Consider the following 21415-nt stretch of genomic DNA (forward strand, 5'->3'; position numbering starts at 1 on the left):
CCCCCCCCCTTTTTGCCTTCACTTTATAGGTGCTTTTCCTTGGCATTTCCAGTGGCATGGCATTATTTGATCAGTATGTGCTACTATTTCCTATATATTAGTATCTGACAGTGAGTGACAGCTCAGGGGTACATAAAAGAGAGGGCTCACGTGCCTTTTCTCCTAACTACCTGTGGATATATTTCTCTAGCGCCAAGATAGCTGAAAGTTTATTTAAACCCTAATGTTTTGTGGGACTGACCTCATTCTAAATTACAAATGAAGATTTGAGTAAAAGTGGGAATTTGCTAATGGCTTGGGTTTTGGGGGGAGGGGGAATTCTGAGGTAATTCTGGAAGATAAAAGGTACCTTCAGTATAATAGCTGGCACCCTGCCAGTGTCCAGGGAATTCTTTTAGTGAACTCTGATTATTCTTGGAATGTTAGATCTTATTGACAGATAAGTTCATCAATAAATAGAACGCTCAGATGTGTGGTTATTTCTCCCTTTTGTACTTTCTTCCTTTCCCAGAGTCTGCCCCCCACGCACCCCAAGTTAGGTTGCCGCCTTTGTCTTGGGAATCTCTTTGCACCTACCCCCTCCTGCTTCATAGAGCCACCTGATACTTGTGGGAGCCTAGATGGTCTCACACAGACAGGGCTTTGAAAGGGGTTCTGAAAAGGAAAAGGGGGCCTCTCTTGGGACTGCCCCACCAGGGCCCAAAGTGTAACCTTAGCAGTACCCGGCCCTCCTCTGGATGGGGCCCCTCCCCCAGTACTACAAATACCTGGTTACATTAGCTTAGAATAAATTCTTTGTGTGTTTTTCTTATGCACTAGAATTAGATTCTGGAAAGTTTTGGAAAACTGTATGCTAAGTGTTAACCTATAGGGAGATGGTGTTTCCTGATGACTTCGAACTGCCTGCATGATGACCACAGTGGGCCGCCCCCTCGCCCCTCCCTGGCCAGGAGAAAGACAACCCGGGGTGGGTCTGGAGCGGGGAGGGGAGTTTAACAGCAAACAATTTCATATTGGCTTTATGGTTTGGTTTGGCGGAGTGTGCAGGGAGGCCAAGAAAGTATGACATTGACAGCTGACCCCTATTTCCGAACACTAAGTGCCGTTTATCTGTTTGCAGAGGTCCTACACTTTACTCGTGGAGGCGTGGGATTCCAGCAACGACACTGTCCGTAAGTATCACAGCAAAGGACTTATCTCTAAGCGTGTGTTTCTGGAATTGCAGTGCTTGGCATAACGGTACCTGTCAGAGCTGGAAATGTCTCCTGGGTGCCTCAAGGAACTTCTACCACCCCCTGCCATCTGTCCCCCGCCTCCTGGGGTGAATCTTTCGATAGAGTCTTCCATGACTTCTCCTAGACTTTTCTCTTAGAACATTAGGTAGCCAGGACAGATTCCCAGTTAACTCAGTCCCTGAATATGGTACCTAGATTATCTTTGGGATAGAGATCTTAATGGTTTTACAACTTTAAAACCTTGTAGACTGCTAAAGGATCAAAGGAATGACTTTTTAAAACCATTTAAACTTTAAGTGAGCATTTAATCTCTCATCAGAAAGATAAAGCAGGCAAAGGTGGCACTGGGCTCTAAAGACTGACCTTGAATTTCACTTGGTGGGCAGGTGAGCTTCCAGCCGGTCAGGGTTTCCCACACTGCCCAGGACAAACCTTTCATTGAAGCAGAATTCCAGAGCCTCCAGTCATTACACTTGCCTTGTCCCCTTCTGAAAGATGACTCTGCTTTTAGCACAGGTTGCTTTTCAGAGTAGCTAGAGGTGGGTTTTGGTGGGGAAGAAATGGAGGGTGTCTATGAAAATGACAGCAGTCTGGCTTATAAGCAGTCTTTGCTCTTTATTGTAACTTTAAAAATGTATTTTCCCTCACTCAAAACTGCGAGTTCCCTTTTTGTCAGCAGGCTCTGGGTGGTTGTCATTGGAAAACTTGATTCACACTGAAATCTTAGTCTACACAGGAGAAGGGTTGATCCAACTTGTCTTTGCCCTTCATTCTCCTCTGAATATCTTATCCCTTTCGTTTCTCTAGGTTACTGACCCTTTCTTTGTGTTTTTGCTGCTAATGATGTTCACCCTCCTTTTCTCGCTTTGGCATCTGAAGTCCAGATCTGGACTTCTTCCCTGTGGGACACCCATGTCCCACGGAGCTGTAGTGGGCAGGACTTGTGTAACCAGCCTTGGTTGCATGTGATGCCAGTCAGGGTCATAGACACCTGTTTGTTCTCTCCTCCATCTCTTGCCACAGACGTTGGGATTGTGTGAACAGTTAGGATTGTGTGAATGTTATGTCATTGTGACCTGCTAACAATGGTAACTAAGCATTGGGAAGATGGGGGTGGAGAGAGGGAGAAATAGGTTCTTCAGATATATTCTGGTGCACACTGTTGTTCTCTTGCCCTTCCATTTTAGATATGAAAACAGTTTGGTAGAATGAATATCCTTGAGGCTGATCCTGGCTCAATGTAAGATCTGGGTTAGGACACCTGTGAGGGCATGCAAGGGACTACCTGGGCCTTCCATCACCCCGCAGGTCAGGTAGCTGCTCCCCTAGGAAGCCACTGCCCATATAGAGCTACCCACAGTTGTCTGAGTAGCCCCATTCAGAGTTCTGGGCATCTCACCTCTTGCTGGAGGTGTGACCAAACCCCTGGAAGGGCCCACGGAAGACAGGTAGATTAAAGGCTTTCTGACCTCTGCTCCTGAAAAGAGAGGTTGCCATAAAGTCATAGAATGCCCATTAGAGGTCGTCGATGCCCAGTGAGGAGGGATGGGAGTTTGCTGGGAGTGCCTTATGTACTTGCTTTTTTCAGCCTCTCTTAATGCTTCCAAGTTATTGAATTCAGCACATTCAAATCCAAATTTGACATCTTCCTTTTTCCAAAAGCAAATTTAGGGCCCTTTGTGGATGATTGGCACCAGCATCTGAACACCCAGTACCGTAAACCAGAAATCGGGAAGGCATCTTGTGTACCTCTGCCTTAGCATCCATATCTAATCCACCTCCAAGTTCTAAAACTATTCAACACATCGCTAGAATCCTGCTGCCTTCGCTATCTCCCCTGCCATTGCCATCTCCCCTGCCATTGCCCTGGTCCAAGTCACCATCTGCTCATGCCCGAACTCTTAAGAGTAACGGCTGAATTAGTCCACCCATATCTACTCTGGTCTGCCACCAGTGCTTTCTCTTGCCATCCTGGTCTTTTCAGAGCATAACCCTTAATTGTTACCTTTACAAAAAGCTTCCTGTTGCTCTTGGGACAAACCTTTGTGGCCCACAAGGCCTTGTACAGCCCAGCTTTGTCTCCCTGCCAGCTCTATCTTACATGCCACATTGTCATCCATCATATTTGTATTCTAGTAATACCCCCACTAGTCACTTTGTGTCCTCAAATGCATCACATTCTCTCCTGTCTCAGAGCCTTCGCACATGCTGTTCACTCTGCCTGGAACGTTTTGCTTTTTTTTTACTCTCTTCACCCTCTGTCTCTCCCAAAGGACTATATATTCCATGAGGGCAGCTGCTGAGGAGATATAGCAACTTAAATGGAGTTGCTGCTCTTAGGAATCCAAACATGTTGCAGACATCTTGGCTTCAGATTAGAGGCAGAGACCTGAGTTTTGGAACAGAGAATCTCACATCAGCTGTGCCATGAACCCTCAAGCAGAGCCTGACCCAAATGAAGCCCAGGTGCTAGTCATGTCCTAGAAAGTATTGTCTAAGGCTGGCCCTCCTGTCATCAGTCCTCCAAGGTCATTTCTATTACGTTTCAGAACTACAGTATATAAGGATACAAATTTATCTTTTCTGTCCCAGAGTAGATGGCTTCAGTTTATTGTACTGCTAAATAGATAGATCAACACAAACTGGCATTCTAAGACCAGATTTTTCTTATAGCTTAGCCGTGGCTAAAGCTCCTGTCTAGGTTTGTAGGTTGCTGAGGTCCTGGGGTTATGCTCAGACTTGCCTCTCATTACCTTCTTGGCTTGCAAGGCTGTCATGGTTCCTGTGTGCTTCACCTTCATGCAGTTGGAAGATTGAAAGAAGGCCTGGTAACATCTTTTCCCATTAATGAAGCTGATCTACCAAGTGAGCTACCCCAGATACATTTATAATGCCCCACGCTGATAGGAAGTGTGATTCAGGTGGCGGCAGCTTAGAAGAAACAGGCAGCAAACTTGCTGTCTGTAACCCAGATGCCAGAAAGCATATCATAGATAGACTGGACTCCCCGCCTCTTGGCTGTTAGGAAAAATCTGTCAGGCAGGAGTGAAGTTAGTTATACAGATCTGTTCGCCCCATTGAGGATTCCGAAATGATCACTTTATAGCATTTCTTCCCTGGAATTAGTAGAAAGTATACTAAGCTATTGAAAACGCCAATGTCAGCCTGTACCTTTTGGCTTAGACTCTTGCCTGAATTGTTTGTTGTTGATACCTGCCCGAGAGAAGCTGGAAGCCTTTGAGCCATGGCAAGTGTGTTTAAATAATTCCTTTATTAAGATCTCATAATCACATGGTAATAGCGCAGTATACTTTTTAATTGAACCAGCAGAGCAAACACAGTTTAATGGAGGGACATTTTTGTCATTCTTTGGCCTGTGTTTATTTGTAAAACTTAAGTTAGTAAAGTGTTTTCTGCAAGTAGTTCTGTGCGTGCCGGGGTGTAAGTCTGCAGGTATGTGGGCTTGTTCAAGGCTTGTCTTGCCCACATGACAGTTAAAGAAACCCAGAGGGTGAATGCTGGGGTGATGTTGGAAGTGAAGTGTGGATGAAGCCACTCAGGCGCAGGCGTTCCTTCTCTCCTGGTCACCTGTAGGATTTGCGTAGCCTTGTAAATGAGCACAGGCCCTGGGCCTAGAAAAACAGGGGTGTGGGTGGGTAGGAATCACAAAGACATTGCAAGTAGGTCTTAACGCGGTCTCTCCAAGGTGGCCTTGAATTTGACAAGGTGGTGGAAGGTTGGTGCTGGCAGGTTTAAGAAAACAAACAAAAGACCAGGCTAGGGTGCTGACTTAGTGCCTTGCTTCCTTTTCACAAACCTCCCCTGAACTCCTGGCACCTGGTGTTTGGAGTTATTTTAGTACCTGTCTCTTCTTAGGCTAGATTATAAGTGGCCCCAGGGCAGGGACCACTTCTGTTCCTCCTGAGAGCTGCTTGAGCCCTGGGCGTGTTTATTTTCCTCAGTAGGCACTCTTTGAGGAGCATGACTTGGCGTGCCTCTTTCCCCCCCAACCCCCCCCCGCCCCCAAAGAAAACACAAAAACCTCGATCTACCTGCCTCTGAACTGGGGTGAATTCTTTTCCCATCTGCCTTCTGGGCAAAGGCAAAAGGTGAAATGCATCAAGCTTGTAGATTGCTATTTAAATGCCAGCTTAAAAGTTGGTAAAGTTTATGATTTTTAAATAAACATAACTCATTGGCTTCCAGTGCAGAGTTTGGAATTAGAGTCTTTCTAAAGCAAGACACAAAACTCTAAAACCAGAAAAGTAAGATTGCTAACCTTGACCTGGAATAAGGAAATTTCCTGATGAGCAACATTCCATAGGGGGTTTCTTTCTATAATATGTAAAGAGTTTTTGCAAATCAGTATCACCAGCAATGCAGTAGAAAACTTGTTAAAAGAAATAGGTGACAGTTCATAGGAACAGAAACAAATGGTTTTGTAAACATGTGAAAGGAGGCTCACCAGTCACTTAATTAAATGCTAATTACAACAAGAGAGACTTTACCTATGAGGCAAAGATCAGAAAGTTTGATAAGAGTGTTAGGAAACAGTTTCCTGTGCTGGTGGGAGGATAGATTGACAGGTCTTTATTCACGGTAGTTTGGGGTTGTCTGGCAGAAGTGAATTGGCTGTGTACGTCCTGTTTGAGTCAGCACTTCCATTTCTGGATTTTCTTATTAGAACCACACATGGGCAAATGGGTTCAAGAATGTTCATTGTGGCTTTGCTTAATAGCCAAAGGCTAAAACAACCTAAATGCATATATGTTGGAGCTAGGTAAATTATTTCGTTGTATTTCTAGGCAGTGAAATACTATGCATCCATTAAAAGGGTAAATAAATGGTGACAGTGGTTGCCTCTGGAGATTTTTCATTTTCTGCCCCTTTGTACTGTTTGAATTTTGTACCGTGTGCATTTATTAAAAATAGCGACAATGATCAGGAAAGAAGGCTGTCTGAGGTGAATGTTAATGCAGTTAATTTTTTTTTTTCTTTGCCTCTAGAACCTGACAACATCATTGAAAAGGCTTCTCACTCGGGCATGATAAATCCCAGCCGGCAGTGGCAGACGCTAAAGCAGAACACAGGGGTTGCCCATTTTGAGTACCAGATCCGTGTGACATGCGATGACTATTACTATGGGTTTGGCTGCAATAAGTTCTGCCGACCCAGAGATGACTTCTTTGGACACTACGCCTGTGACCAGAATGGCAACAAAACTTGCATGGAAGGCTGGATGGGCCCCGAATGTAACAATGGTGTGTGGGTGGGTTAACCAGCTCCGGGTGTCTGCCGCTTTTGGGGGTCAAGTTCTCACCTCACCTGCATTTAGGTGGTTATCTCAGGTGGGGGGAGATTTTGGCTTTTTAATGTGCCTGAAGCACACAGATGTTGAGCATAGGAGATGCTATTGGTGCCCCATGCCCCAGCTGCTCTGAGAGTTGGCTGCTAACAGCTCACAGCTGCTTCTCCTCTGGAGCATTGTCCTTGGCCAAACAGGAGCCACTCCATATCCGTTCCCTCCATCTCACAATCTGCGAATCACTGACATAGGGGTACAAAGGCCAGCCCCCTTTGCCTTAACTCTGTGCTACAATTCATACTCAGCAGCTTCCCCTGGGATCACAATGAAGCCAGACCAGCTGAGACCACATTCTTGCTCAGCTCCTACCTCTCCTGCCCTCAGCCCCTTTCTCCTATACCCAAATCCCTTTTCAGGCTGTGCTTCAAAATAACCTGACCCTAAAACGGATGCCAAGTGAGAATGGGTTAGCCCAGTCAGTGTCAGAACAGATGATGCTGTAAGAAATGACAGCTCCTGAGCTCAGAGTTGATTTATGGCAGGTTTTCACTGGGTTTCTTTTGACGCTGTAGCATTGAGGAGGTGGGCAAGTGGTGAGCCTGAGCTTTCCTGCTTGTGTAGCGTTGAACCCACCCACAGCAGCACAGGTGTGCCTTGGAGATACTGTATTTCAGTTCCAAGCCACCACAGTAAAGCAAGTATTGCAATAATTCCAGTCATAATCTTTGCTGGAGGAGGATCTTGCCTTCAATTTACATATAAAAAAAATCTGTGAAGCACAAAAAGAGACGTGCAATGAAATGAGATCTGCCTGTATAAGTTTTAGATGTCCTACATCTACTGTCCCAGCTCCTTTTAGAATTTAGTGAATTATCACATTCACAGATATTCACAGAATTATCTGTGGTCTTTACCTTTACAAAGCTCGTAAGTCAAGAAATTGATGGGTAATTTTAGTTAACTGTAATAGATCCTCACGAACATTCTCTTTCAAGATAAAGTTGAATTAAAAACGAATTTTCGAACTGTGATTGAGAAGCAGGGCAGAGAGAAGAATTTGCAGGTCTCCTGGGTTTTACTGCTTAGGTAACTGGAAATGAGAGTTTTAAAAGGATGATGTTTCTGAGATTCAAATGAAAGTCAGAATTGATAAACATATTTTAAGTAGTTGGTATTCTAAAAATAAGTAACAAATAAGTTAATTAAAAATTATTCGGTCTATTCAAATTTTTTTTAAAGGAAGCAGAATTGCTTTGCGAGGATACTTTGCAAAAGTACCACCAGAACTGGTCTCTGAGTTAGCCAAATGATGGCAGCCTGGTCGGCTTCGTTAGTCCCATGGGATTTTTGAGCCATCAGGCATTTGGCAGGAGTGGGCGGGGAGGGGGGTTGAGGAGGCTGGAGCTCATCTGAATGTTCCCTGATAGGACAGAGTGGGTGAGGTGAGGAAGGATTACATCTAATTTTCTTTTGGCAAGGGCGGGAATTGACAAGGGAGCAGGGTAGCTATTGTTTGGAGAGACTGGATGAAGATCCCCTACCCCCATCAACTTGCCTGCATTTTTGTCCCCAAACAGTATCATGTTTTGAGGATCTGCTAGCGTGGCCTTGAAGTTTAAAGCTGGATTTGTTCTTTGGGCACCTCCCATCTTCCTCTCCTTACGATGAGCTTGATATGAGATCTCTTAAAATCGTGGATTTTGTAGGCTTAGTATACGAGGCTATTCTCATGGCGGTGGCGGTACAAGAATCGGGCAGTGTGCTGACACATCCTTCTGTTTTTTACAGCTATTTGCCGACAAGGCTGTAGTCCAAAGCATGGGTCTTGCAAACTCCCAGGTGACTGCAGGTAAATGACTAAACTGTTTTTTGTTTTAACAATTATTTCTTGAATGCAAAAGGGGGACTTTATTGTGAATGTTTCTTTGGAGAACAAGAAAAGCTTTAAAAAAAATTCAAATAGGCACATCCAAAGCTTATTAAATTATACCAGCTGTCCAGTGGAATGCGCACACTTCTCTCAGAAAAAAAAGGAAACTTATGAGCATAGTCAGTAGCTTCATGTAGTAACTGTTCTCTAAATTGATAACACGTTTTTGTAATCTTCCCTGTAACGTGCTAATGGAGTAGATGGAGGGATGTGGGTATGTTTCTTTGCGTCTCTGCCCCTGCCCCGGTTTCCATCTCCCAGCCCTCCCCCACTTTTCCCATCAATAGGGGAAAGTGGAGCATTCTTTAGAATGGGATTAGTACAATCTCCTGGCCCCTTTGCAGGCGGGAGACAGGCCTGTGCTGAGAGGTTAATGGCTGCGCTGGAATCTTGTCAGTTGAGCCTGATGAATGTAGACTTTGCTGCTGGCCTTTGAAGTCTGTTCTTTTATGGTCCCAGACAATGCAGAAGCCAAAGGGAGACCTACCCCGACTGCTTCCTGATTACAGTTTTTGGAACTCCTTGAAATGTACATTATACCAGTTTGGGCAAGGCTTGCTTTGAGAAATATTGTCGGTCTTGTGGCATTTTGACCCAATCTCACAATTTACTCTTCTTCCTCATATCTTAAGAATTAGCAGATTTAATGTGACACCAACGGGGGCGGGGTTGGGGAGAAATCCTTTGGGCCTGCCTCTTTTGCCCCCAAAGCTACCCTGGTTCGAGCCAAGGAAAGCTTACAACACTGGTAGTCTAAACCAGTGTATCTCAAACTAATGTTACATGGGGCACTTGTCACAATGCAGATCCTGAGTCCATAGGTCTGGGGTGGGCCCAAGTCTGCATTTTTAACAAGCTCCTAAGTGATGCAACTCTTGCTGGTGGGACCATACTTTGGGAATCACTGTCCCCAAACTTCGGTACTTCCAAGTGTAATTCTCCAAATTACCAGAAATATCAAAATGCAGATTCCTGGGCACCAACCACCCTACACCCATGAATCTCAGTGCCTGAGTTTGGCCCAGGAATCTGCATTTTGACAAGCCAGCCATGTGATTTTGCTCCTCAGTAAGTTTTGCAAACTGCTGTTTGACAGAATTATCTGTGGCCTTTACGACCCCATCACTGCATCTGTTCCCCTCCCATGCAGTGGGGAGCACTGGGCTCTGAGGCTTGAAGCCGGAGTAGGAATGAAGGCAGCTGGAAGTAAAATAAAAACAGGTTGACCTGAAAATCGTCTCCTCTACACTTCAGAAAGATAAGAGATTTTTCTGGAAGGCTGAGGGGGTTTGCATACTAACGCCTGTTGGTGGCGGCTGACTATAGTATTTAACAGCTTTGCTGTCAAACGTTGAACAGGCACCCACCTCCTTTAACTCTTCGTAATTAAGGGTGTTCTGGAGAAAGTCAGATCAGCACTGCTATTAGTGACTCTGGTCTTGCTCTGCACTCAGATGAGTATCAGCGGAGGCCAACCACGATTTCTGCAACTGTCATCAGAATAAACACACGGCCGCTCAGGGGAGGGCCCTCCCAGCCAGAACAACAGGCTTTGTTTCCAGAATTTAGCCCTTTCTCCTTCGAAGTCTTAACCTCCCACTCCCTGCCCAGACACGCACCAGTGTTCTTATTTACTTAAGGTGCGACTTTCCCACACCTCATTTGCATAGTCTTTCTGCCCATCTCCTTCTCCCTACCTTGAAAGAAAATCAAGACAGAACCTTCTAGCTGAGGAAGTTTCTGCTCCAGGAATAGTTGAATGGCAAGTTACCTGTAAGTTGTCTTTTGGATTATGTATTACACGGATTTTTTTTTTTTTCCCACATGAGAAAACTTTACTGGTTTTGTTGTTCCCAAGTAGACTTAGAGGCCTTTTCCTGGGTGCATATGCTTGCTTTATTGCAAGCCTGCCAATAATATCAAACTTAGTTATGAATCATCATATGAGGAAAGTCACTTCAATTTCTCATGAGAACCTTAATCATATACTATTAAACTGGGATAACTTTGTGATGCCTCTTTTAGGGTCACCATTTTTATTTGTTTTCTTTTGAAGTCATCCATGGCCTCTTGTGGTTCCTTTTTTATGCTTGGGGATCCAGCTTTCATTAATTAGGAGATGATGTTGGGTCCTCCGCTGCCTCCTCTTTTTATTAGACAAATTGAAGAGATGTAGGGATCCTTCATTTGGAAGAGAATAAAAGAAGATGTTACAAATATTGCTGTTTCCAAATCAGTTTCCTTTTAATATCTTTCAAGCTAAGAATATGAATATCAATCTTTAATTGAATGCTCCCTACCTCTCACCGGCTTGAGTGTCCAATTTTTAAAAAATTCTACCATCTGATTTATTTTGCTCTTATTTCGCTCCTTTAAATAGTCACTTGTCATTCAGACTGATGTTTCGTTTACATAAACCAAGATCCTTTGTCAGATTAATTTTAAATCACACACCCTGGTCATTTTTTGTATTGGGCTGTGCGTGGCTTGTTGGTAGAAGTTAGGAAGCGGTTATTCAGTGCTCTTAGGGGTTAAGTTGAGTCTCAGCCGTGGGCGATTAGCTATTAGCTGGATCCCTATAATTTTCCCATGACAAGGATTTGCTAGCTTGCCTTCAACTCTGGAAACCGAAAGCCTTTCCTTCTTGGGGGTGCTTGTTTTCCAGAATTACAGCTGAGCGGCTTGGGGTGAGGGGTGGGGATTGGTTCTGACCATGGCTTTTCCCAGGTCCCGTTATGGAAATATTTGCTATTTCCTCGCCGACCCCACCTTCATTCCACTGTCAGGCCTTCCCCCACACCCCCTCCTATTTGTGAAAGCTTGATTTTTGAGAAGGCAGTTAAAGTTTCAGAGGGCTTGAAACTTGAGGGGTGAGTGGTTGAGACCCTGCCCTCTCTCCCACCCCAGGTGAAGGTTTATGTTTGTGTTTTTGTTTGGGGATCAAAGGCACCATTTGGCCTCGAAAGAGTCCGATTAATGAGGCGCTTATAAAGGAAACTCGACTCCCTTCCCCAATACCAGATAAACTGAGTTGACCTTTTTTTTTTTTTTTTTTTTGTAAAGCGAGAAATAACTAAAAATTAGATTAGCATAAGCAGCCACGGTAGTAGGTCACAAATTATCTATGAAATTGATTCTGAGAGCTGTTGCTTCTTTCACCCTTCCTGCAGAAATGGGTTCAGGGATCCTACCGTCATCTTTGCCAAAGGAGGTGCCCCATTTCCCTCGTTTGATTTCATAATGCCTCATAGTGAGGCAGTTTCCTGCTGCACTGGGTGTCTTGTTGCATTTTTTGCACTGGGGTCATGACTTGCTGTGTAGACAAAGAGCGGAGCCAAGCTGCTGTGTAAAAATTGCCCGAAGTGCTGCATTTGGGGAGACTTTCACATAGCTATTGTTGTCACCAGAGTGTCCTTCCTTTTTCCTTTCCCTCTATAGTCTGCCCTGGGATTGATTTATTCCATCCTCGGCTCATTCCTGTGAGCCTGAGAAGAGTGTCTTTGTGTGAAGGGCAGCCCCACACTGGCCTCTTCCCAAACAGCCCTCGCTTTGTCATGAGTCGCCTGGGAGGGAACCTTGGCCCAACTATGACAATGTTTGTTTAGAGGGAGCCCCCAGACAAACTTTGAGAGTCTCTCATCCTGTCACCAAAAATGAAACAAAACAGAAAAGTCCTGGACTTTGCAGCCTTGTCCTTTAATGGCACAGACCTTCCTGAATGTTTTAGAGGCTAACGGGGGGATATGCTGTCTGTCTCCAGGTGCCAGTATGGCTGGCAGGGCCTGTACTGTGACAAATGTATCCCACACCCGGGGTGCGTCCATGGCACCTGTAACGAGCCCTGGCAGTGCCTCTGTGAGACCAACTGGGGCGGTCAGCTCTGCGACAAAGGTAATACCCCTCAGGTATGGGACTGTTGTGGGTTGGAGATCTTGGGAGGAACCTGAGGTCTTAAGGATGGCACAGCAGTAATTTGCTTTTCTTTTCCTTTATTTTTATTTGCAGGGGCTTTTTATTATGAATCTGTTTAAATTTGCCTTTAATGCTATGGTTTGGGTTTTTTTCTTTTTATTGAGGTATAATTGGCATACGATACATTCGTTTCATGTGTACAACGCAATGATTTGACATTGTTCGCATTGTAAAATGGTCACCACTATAAGACTGGTTACCGTCTGTCACCTTACAAAGTTAATACAATACTGAGTATAGTCCTCATGCTGTACAGTACACCCCATGACTTATATTTCATAACTTCCGGTTTTTAAAAGAGGGATGGTGTAGGAATGCAGTGGGTTGGCTGTCTTTACATATTTAAGTGACTGACTTCTTTGGGAACTTTTTGGCAGATCTCAATTACTGCGGGACTCACCAGCCGTGTCTTAATCGAGGAACTTGTAGCAACACGGGTCCTGACAAATATCAGTGCTCCTGCCCTGACGGCTATTCAGGACCCAACTGTGAAATTGGTAAGTAGTCCAGGCAGCATAAGACCCTTTCGTTGAATATTTTTGTACACTTGGCTTAAATATACTTAAGAATATGTATGACTTACTGTTGAATTATACACTTGAAACTTACTGGATTTTATTAACCAATGTCACCATAATTAAAAAAATAATAATGGGAAGAGTGAAAAATATATATATATTTAAGGACTCATAAAAAGGTGAACATATCCTCCAAAGCTAAGACTTGTTATCCCAGCAGTTCTGTGGGTCTTTGAAACTTTCTTCACGTTGCTCACACTTTTTGTGTGATGCTGACTAGCATGGGAAGTGGTGTGTTTGCAATGCAGTGACCCCGGCTCTGAGGTGCCTTGGAATGTGGCTGGAGACAGCTTATTGAGAAAGATGACTTCCATATTTCCCTAGACACAGCGTGGTTATATCACACACTTGCTTTTAGTTTTTGAAATGAGCTTGAGCTGGTGGCCCAGGTGAGGGATTTGGTTGTGGGGAGAGGGTGTAGGTAGCAAAAATCAGCATCCCTCACCAACTGCCATCTGGGTTTTGCAGCAGAGCACGCCTGCCTCTCTGATCCCTGCCACAACAGAGGCAGCTGCAAGGAGACCTCCCTGGGGTTTGAGTGTGAATGTTCTCCAGGCTGGACGGGCCCCACCTGCTCCACAAGTAAGTCCAGGCTTTGGCCTGTGTTATTTCTAGAGGGTCATTGTGTTGAGATACAGGGTTGAGGCAGATTCCTGGGCTCGTGAACCCACATGAGGTCTAGATGATGGGTCTTTCTTGGTGGGAAGGGGTGGATGTAGTCAGTCTTGGGGGGAGTCTGGCTTGAGACTCCTGAATTTGCATTTGGAAGTCCCCGCACCCTATCTGCTGTTAACACGTGTGTGTCTGCTACGGGAAGAAACTTTCTCACGGCATAACTCCTAATTTTGCTGTGCCCACTGGAGCTCTGCCTTCTCCAAATCAAATCATGGAGAGTCTGCCTGCAGGGGAGGTTGTCACTACTAAATTTTGTCAAGGGGGCCCTGAAAGGGGGACCCAGACTATAGAGTCACCATGGCTGCCAGACTTGGCTACACATCAGAAACATGTGGGTGCTTGACAGTATAGTTCTCTGGGTTCCACAGTTTCCTTTGAGAATCAAGGAGTCCATATTAAACTCCTGGATTTCTGAGGTGTAGCCAGGCCTGAAAACCATTGTCAACAGCACCCCTAAAAACAACATGCAGCATGGTTCAGGATGTGAGTTCTGGGGACAGATGGCTTGGGCTGGCACTGTGGCCTCCACCCACCACTTGTGGGACTCTGGCCACGTAACTTCCCCGCTCCCTGTTTAAATAGGATAGTAGCAGTCCCCATCTCCTAGGGTGGTAAAGACTCAGTGAATTTACGCAGAGAGGCTGGCACCTCCCTGAGTGGGCAGTAGATGAATTAAGAGGCTGCTATAGTCCAGTGCAGAAGTGGGGAGTAGGGACCCTAGGTGTGTTATTTTGGGACAACTCTCAGCAAATATTGAAGAACAGGGTTTTCCACCAGTAAGGAAGAGTTATTTTTCCTTCTTGGCTACCTCTTGAGCAGTGATGAAAACTTTCTTTTAAAATAAAGAGTGGCAGTGCTGTCCTGTGTGACCAGAGGGTTGATGCTCTTGGGGATCCAGCCGGCTCTCCCTGCCTGCTTAGGGGGGGTGGATTAAATGATTTGGGGCAGTGGAGGATTTAAAGCTAAAATCAGGCCTGATCGTCATCAGAGCAGTCACTTATAGCAGGCGTCTGAAAGCCCCTCATATGAGGGGTGGTATTATCTAATTGTCAGACATGGAGATTAAATTGCCAACCCTCTCATTTTTGTCAAACAGACATTGATGACTGTTCTCCAAACAACTGTTCCCACGGGGGCACCTGCCAGGACTTGGTTAATGGATTTAAGTGCGTGTGCCCACCCCAGTGGACTGGCAAAACGTGCCAGTTAGGTAAGAGAGTTCCTGCCCCAAGATTGGCTTTGATAATCAGAACTGTTAAGGAAGATGAGCATGTGGCCAGTAGTGTGAGCTCGCACGCCATCATACGAAGAAGTAATTTATTATCAAGAGTCCAGCCAGCGGGCCTGGGAGAAATCACTTGAATGCAAATGGACTAGCTCTTTTAGGCCCTGTGGGAAAGTCGTTGGACTCCTTGAACCATGTCAATCGTCTGTCCGCTGAGTGTTCAGCTGGGTTCCATGCGGGGATGATCTCATGAGGAATGAGCTGTCTGCATTCTTTTTGCTACATTTAAATCCCAGCAACTAGGCTGTGCCGGATTCTGAACAGAAATGCCTGGTGGCTTTCTGTTGTTCTGTTGGGGGCCTTTGTTAACCAGCGGCCAGAAAGTTATCAATTAGCATTCCTTATTGGATACTGATTAGGAAAAGAGATCAGATGTTCAAAATAGAGGGAACCTAGTATCTGTTATTTAGCTAGCTTATTAAAATGTCTCCTATTTCAAAATATTGGCACAGTGTGTTGGGGAGGAGAGAGGGCAAGTGGGGGGTGGGTAAAAACTCAGTTCCTCACTGCTCATCTTCATTTTCTTTCAGATGCAAATGAATGTGAGGCCAAACCTTGTGTCAATGCCAAATCCTGTAAGAATCTGATTGCCAGCTACTACTGTGATTGCCTCCCGGGCTGGATGGGTCAGAATTGTGAAATAAGTGAGTGACTTTGTTTTGATTTTGATTTTCATGAAACTTGGGTGTTGAAGGCATTTGCCAGTCTGCAGAAGACTAGAATGGTAAAAGGAAAACTTTATGAAGGGAATGTTTTTGGAGAGGGAGTGATCAGTGCAGAAGTGAAAACATTCGCTTTATCAGGTTCATTAGCCAGTAAAAGGGTCATACTCTGATAAGGTGGCTGAAACAATGATGTGAAGTTTCACTAGCTTAGTCTGGAAGAATTAGGGAGGGTTCCCACCCAGTGCAATAACCTTATCTCACCGGAAGCACACAGGAAATCTGATTTGAAGGCTTTATCTGTCCTGAGCTGAGAAAGCTTTTCAATTAAGCCCAATTTCAATGTAAATTGCCTCTTTAATATGATGACTTGTTTATTTTTTAGATATTAATGACTGTCTTGGCCAGTGTCAGAATGACGCAGCCTGTCGGGTATGTAAATCTTTTCTTAAATCAAAACCTTAATAGTCCACAGCAAATTTAAGATTTGTGTGACCCTGGGAGAGCTCTGTCCCTGTGAGATTTAAAAATGCAGGTGAAAAGTGAGTCTCTGTAAGTTTCACTTGGGCTCCTGTGACCCCCAACCTCCTGGGAGTCATCTCAAAGACATACACATAGGAATTCTCACACATTTTGAGAGGCTTGGCATTTGGCTATTTCAGCGAATCAGCTGAACCACAACAGTCATGCTAAACCGCTGAAGCCCTGTGTTTGTGGATATATAGAAAAAAAGCATGTTTCTCCCCCTCCTTCTCCTCTTCTAGGATTTGGTTAATGGTTATCGCTGTATCTGTCCACCTGGCTATGCAGGCGATCACTGTGAGAGAGACATCGATGAATGTGCCAGCACCCCCTGTTTGAATGGGGGTCACTGTCAGAATGAAATCAACAGATTCCAGTGTCTGTGTCCCACTGGTTTCTCTGGAAACCTCTGTCAGGTGAGCAGTGTTAGAACCTCTGGCCAGGTTTTTATAGCTGCATCTCCTCCCGCTCCTCCTTCCCTGACTGCCTCCTCTCCTTCCCTTCCTCATCCTCCCACTCCCTTTCCACGCCTCCCTCCTTTCTTTTTCTCTCTCCCTTATTCTATTCTCTCCGTTCCCCCTAGTCTACTCTTAACTCTGTAGCTGGAGTCTCTGTGAAATCTGCGAACCTCCCATTGACTAGGGATCTCTGCTAGACAAATGCTGGTGGAAAGAGATTGATGAGTGATGTTCTTGGTAGTGTCAGTAGCTTGTCCATTTCATCCACTGCTAACCCCCCCAACTCAGTTCTCCCTCTCTGCCCTGTTTCTTCCAGTGCATACCTGGACAGTCTCTAGGATATAAAACTGTGTATTATGCAGAGTGTTCTCTTAACAGAAGCAGATGAAGGCGTCAGATTCCAGTATCTGCTGCCGCAGAGACGTTGTACTCACACCTTTGTTTTACTTTGTTTCCTCTGTCGCTGTCCTACTCCTGGTCCTTGCAGCTGGACATAGATTATTGTGAGCCCAATCCCTGCCAGAACGGTGCCCAGTGCTACAACCGTGCCAGTGACTATTTCTGCAAGTGTACCGAGGACTACGAAGGCAAGAACTGCTCCCACCTTAAAGACCACTGCCGCACAACCCCCTGTGAAGGTACTTCCCTCCTCTAGGCTCCTGGCTTTTCCCCAAAGCTCGTTTCTTTCTCCCCCACTTGTCAATGCCACTTGATACTCTGAGAAGTAGTGTAGGTGAGGAGATCGAAACCCCCTAATCTAACTGCTCAGGGAAGTCAGCACATGGAAGCAATCTATTCAGGCCCGCCAGTGAGAACCATGTCTACAAGTCAAGCTCTTTTTTTCTCCCCACTTGTCAATGCCACTTGATACTCTGAGAAGTAGTGTAGGTGAGGAGATCGAAACCCCCTAACTTAACTGCTCAGGGAAGTCAGCACATGGAAGCAATCTATTCAGGCCCGCCAGTGAGAACCATGTCTACAAGTCGCCCAGGGGAGAGAATGTGAAATTCATTCAGCATTCCTGGTCTGGGGTGGGCTGATGTGCAACACTGAGACACATTTCTCAGAGCAGCCCTGTCAGGAGTGGAAATGTCCAGTACCTGTGCTGTCAGGTGCAGTAGCCACACAGGTCATGTGTGGCCAGTGGGGCACTTAGAGTATGACTAGTGCAACTTGAAACCCTTATTTAATTACAAATCATTTAATTACAAATCATTTAGCCACATATGGCTCGTGACTTCTGTATTAGGTGTCATAGCCTTGCAGATTCTGTAAGTTTGTCCTTCAGCCTTTTTTAAGTACGATTAAGTAGGTCCTTCTTTAGAGATCTTCTACCAAATTGGATGGATATCAAAGAAGATGAAAGGGGCCCACAGACATGTAGGCTTCTTAGCCACATAGGGAGAAAATGCCTTTAAAAAACAAATAGAACTTCTCTCCATCTGGAATCTCAATGCTTTCACAGTGAGACATGGCATGTTGCCAGAGTGTGTGGCCCCCCAAAATGCCTCTTAATTTCTTACCCTCATTAGTCAAAGGTGCCTGTCTCTAGGAAAGTAGTCTCAGTGTATGTCCTTGGCTTAGGAAAGCTGTGTCTTATGGGTCAGTGGCCATGATCTGATCCCAAGTCTGTTTTCTAGTGATTGACAGTTGCACAGTGGCCATGGCTTCCAATGACACGCCTGAAGGGGTGCGGTATATTTCCTCGAACGTCTGCGGTCCCCATGGGAAGTGCAAGAGTCAGTCAGGAGGCAAATTCACCTGCGACTGTAACAAAGGCTTCACTGGAACATACTGCCATGAAAGTAAGTCCCCTCACCTTGCTTCTGCCCAGCTCAGGGAGCCTGTGAGTCTGAATTGTTTCAGTTGAGACTAGTGAAGGTTTTCCATTACGTCCAGGATGTAAGACTCAGTTGTGTTTGAGATCACCAATGCCTCTGAGCCTTCAGCACTTTTATTTTACAATGTTCTAGAATCTTAATAGTTTGGGTGGTCCCTCTTTCTCCAGGAGTTTCTTCCTCCACCCACTGAGCTTAGCATTTGAGAGCGTTAAGTAAAATCCACGAGGCAGTCTCTAGAGAGCTCTGCTTGGTGAGCTGTCCACTGAATTCGAGAAACAGTCCTAGTGGAGGCGAGAATCTTGAGGTGCCAAGTGCATTTTTTCAGGAGGCAGTCTATAGAACGATGCCTGTCTGTGGCATTACTTGTCCTTTATTTACCTGGTTTTGACTTCCTCTTCCTTTCACAGATATTAATGACTGTGAGAGCAACCCCTGTAAAAATGGTGGCACTTGCATCGATGGTGTCAACTCCTACAAGTGTATCTGTAGCGACGGCTGGGAGGGGGCCTACTGTGAAACCAGTGAGTCTGTGGTCTTTTTGGGGACAGACATCTCTGGGATTGGGGAGAGGCAGGGAGAATCAATATGAGAAGCTCTTTTTAATGGAAATTCTGAAAGTAAGACCCCAACTATTCCCGCAGTCGGACAGCATTGCCTGCTTCCTTTTCGCGTTTGTTAATGTGGATGACAGACAGTGGGAAGAAACTTATGCTGAGCAGCTATAGAATCAATCTGTATAATTAGGATGATGAATACCTCTGCTTGTAAGGAAGGGAAAGGAATCATCTTTCTGTTTTGAGCATTTCTTCCCATCTTGATTTTAATTTTGTGAGAGTGACAGAGGCCTGCCCCTGACTTGCCTAACTTGTGGCATTAAAAATAATCTAGCTCAGGGCTCCTTTACCCCTGGAAAAGGGTAATGGTGTTAAAGTCCTGGGATTGTTCGGCTGGCCTTGGAGCTCGAAGTGGAAAGAAAGGGTGGAGGTGGCCATAGGAAAGGCGTGGCTTTCATGGGTTGTGACTTATCCTGGAAGTATTTTCAGCTGGGTGTCTCCTCCTTGGTTCTAGACATTAATGACTGCAGCCAGAACCCCTGCCACAATGGGGGCTCGTGTCGTGACCTGGTCAATGACTTCTACTGTGACTGTAAAAACGGGTGGAAAGGAAAGACCTGCCACTCGCGTAAGTGGGAGCCGGCTGGGATTCTGTCTCTGAGACCCCTCTCTCTCTGTCTTCCGTGAGGAAGGCTGGCCAGGGGCTCACACTGAGATCTTGCTTCTCCAGGTGACAGCCAGTGTGATGAGGCCACATGCAACAATGGTGGCACCTGCTATGACGAAGGAGATGCTTTCAAGTGTATGTGTCCTGGAGGCTGGGAAGGAACAACCTGCAACATAGGTAACTTCTGTCCCACATGAACACCTGTGAATCTTCTCCTGGGTCTGGCTTCTACCCCTTCAGACTGTCTGGATCCTCAGGGACGGTGGTCTCGTCTGTTCTTGTCTTGTAGCCCGAAATAGTAGCTGCCTACCCAACCCCTGCCATAACGGGGGCACCTGTGTGGTCAATGGCGAGTCCTTCACCTGTGTCTGCAAAGAAGGCTGGGAGGGGCCCATCTGTACTCAGAGTGAGTGTCCCCCCTCCCCCTGGGACTCTCCAAGGGCTGTGGGAGCACAGCCTGACACCCTCAGGGACTCACAGTAGAGACCAGAAGCAGAGCTGTTTGATGTCTGCTTCTGCATCACCTGGGTCTGTTCTAATGACTTGATGGGATACAGCCCTGACCTGGGCATGAGAAAGTCGCCGAGGAGGTAAGTGGAGACAGATGGTGTCTCATTCCCAGCTCTGGTCTGACCAGCAGCCTGTCTCCTTCCATTCTCACACCCGCTTCCCACCCTCACCAGGGCCTCTTCCTGTGTACGTGTGTCCCACGGTGAATGGAACTAAGTGTGGTGCAGGCCTGGTTCCAATTGAGTGGAGGTCTTAAGTGCCTTTTGCCGATGTTAACTACAGTTCTATCATTTGAGTATTATGGAAGCCAGTGGTGTTTTTTCTTAGGGCTAAGACTGCTTTGCCTGTTGAAGGCTTCGCTATTAAGTTGTCTCTTTACTTTGCAGATACCAATGACTGCAGTCCTCACCCCTGGTAAGCATGACCATCTTTTCAGCTGGCACTTGTTGGCAGTAATGTGCATGGGCATCACCTTGAGGATCTTGTTTAAAATGAAGGTTCTGATTCAGGAGGTCAGGTGGGGCTACAGACCCTGCCTTTCTAACAGACTCCGAGTAGTGCCAATCCTGCTGGTCCGTGGACCATGGTTTAATTAGTCAAATTACATCTTGATTTAGAGCAGTGATTCTCCACATTGGCTGCCCACAGAGAATCACCTGGGAGCTTTTATAAGTCCCAGTGCCTGGGCTGCAGCTGAGAACTGTCAAGTGACTCTGGGGTGGGACACATCAGTATTTTAAAGCTCCCCAGGCAATGGGGAGTGTGGCCAGGCGTGAGAGCCCCTGATGGTAATCGGCGTGGCTCCCTGCAATTGACTGGCAGCCGGTCATGGATCAGGAGGGAGGTTGGTCACCAAGGCGGTCTTTGCTCTCTTTGTAGCTACAACAGCGGCACGTGCGTGGATGGAGACAACTGGTACCGGTGTGAATGCGCCCCTGGTTTTGCTGGGCCTGACTGCAGAATAAGTAAGAACTGCACCTAGCCGGTTCTCCCAGTGGCTTTACTTCCCCATGCCAACCCTCAGCCTGAGACTTTTCAAATCTTTAAAACAGTTAAGGCCATAGTTCCCTTTAGTTGCCTGTCTGAGCTTTGTAATCTCCCACCCCTAGCTGGCTGGATCCTCCCAGGTACCTGCTGGCTCTTCCCTGGGTGGCACAGCCCTCCTTGTCCTAGGGGAGAGAGCCCAGCCACAGAATTTCACAATTAAGCTACCAAGGCCCT

The 21415-nt window shown here is 45.9% G+C and overlaps 1 protein-coding gene across 1 annotated transcript in view; it reads left to right on the forward strand.

Moving 5' to 3' along the window:
* JAG1 (jagged 1) overlaps positions 1-21415 on the forward strand; it is a 34739-nt gene that overhangs the window by 8115 nt on the left and 5209 nt on the right. The window contains exons 3-20 of the mRNA XM_006921588.1: positions 1121-1172; positions 6242-6496; positions 8329-8389; positions 12231-12361; positions 12820-12939; positions 13489-13602; positions 14792-14905; positions 15511-15624; positions 16028-16074; positions 16407-16580; positions 17110-17260; positions 18263-18427; positions 18871-18984; positions 19532-19645; positions 19748-19861; positions 19974-20090; positions 20581-20608; positions 21074-21159. Of these exons, the coding sequence (XP_006921650.1) occupies positions 1121-1172; positions 6242-6496; positions 8329-8389; positions 12231-12361; positions 12820-12939; positions 13489-13602; positions 14792-14905; positions 15511-15624; positions 16028-16074; positions 16407-16580; positions 17110-17260; positions 18263-18427; positions 18871-18984; positions 19532-19645; positions 19748-19861; positions 19974-20090; positions 20581-20608; positions 21074-21159 (2071 nt within the window). The remainder of the gene's footprint in view (positions 1-1120; positions 1173-6241; positions 6497-8328; positions 8390-12230; positions 12362-12819; positions 12940-13488; positions 13603-14791; positions 14906-15510; positions 15625-16027; positions 16075-16406; positions 16581-17109; positions 17261-18262; positions 18428-18870; positions 18985-19531; positions 19646-19747; positions 19862-19973; positions 20091-20580; positions 20609-21073; positions 21160-21415) is intronic.

The sequence above is a fragment of the Pteropus alecto genome, unplaced genomic scaffold, assembly GCF_000325575.1.
Source record: "Pteropus alecto unplaced genomic scaffold, ASM32557v1 scaffold45, whole genome shotgun sequence".
NCBI lineage: Eukaryota > Metazoa > Chordata > Mammalia > Chiroptera > Pteropodidae > Pteropus > Pteropus alecto.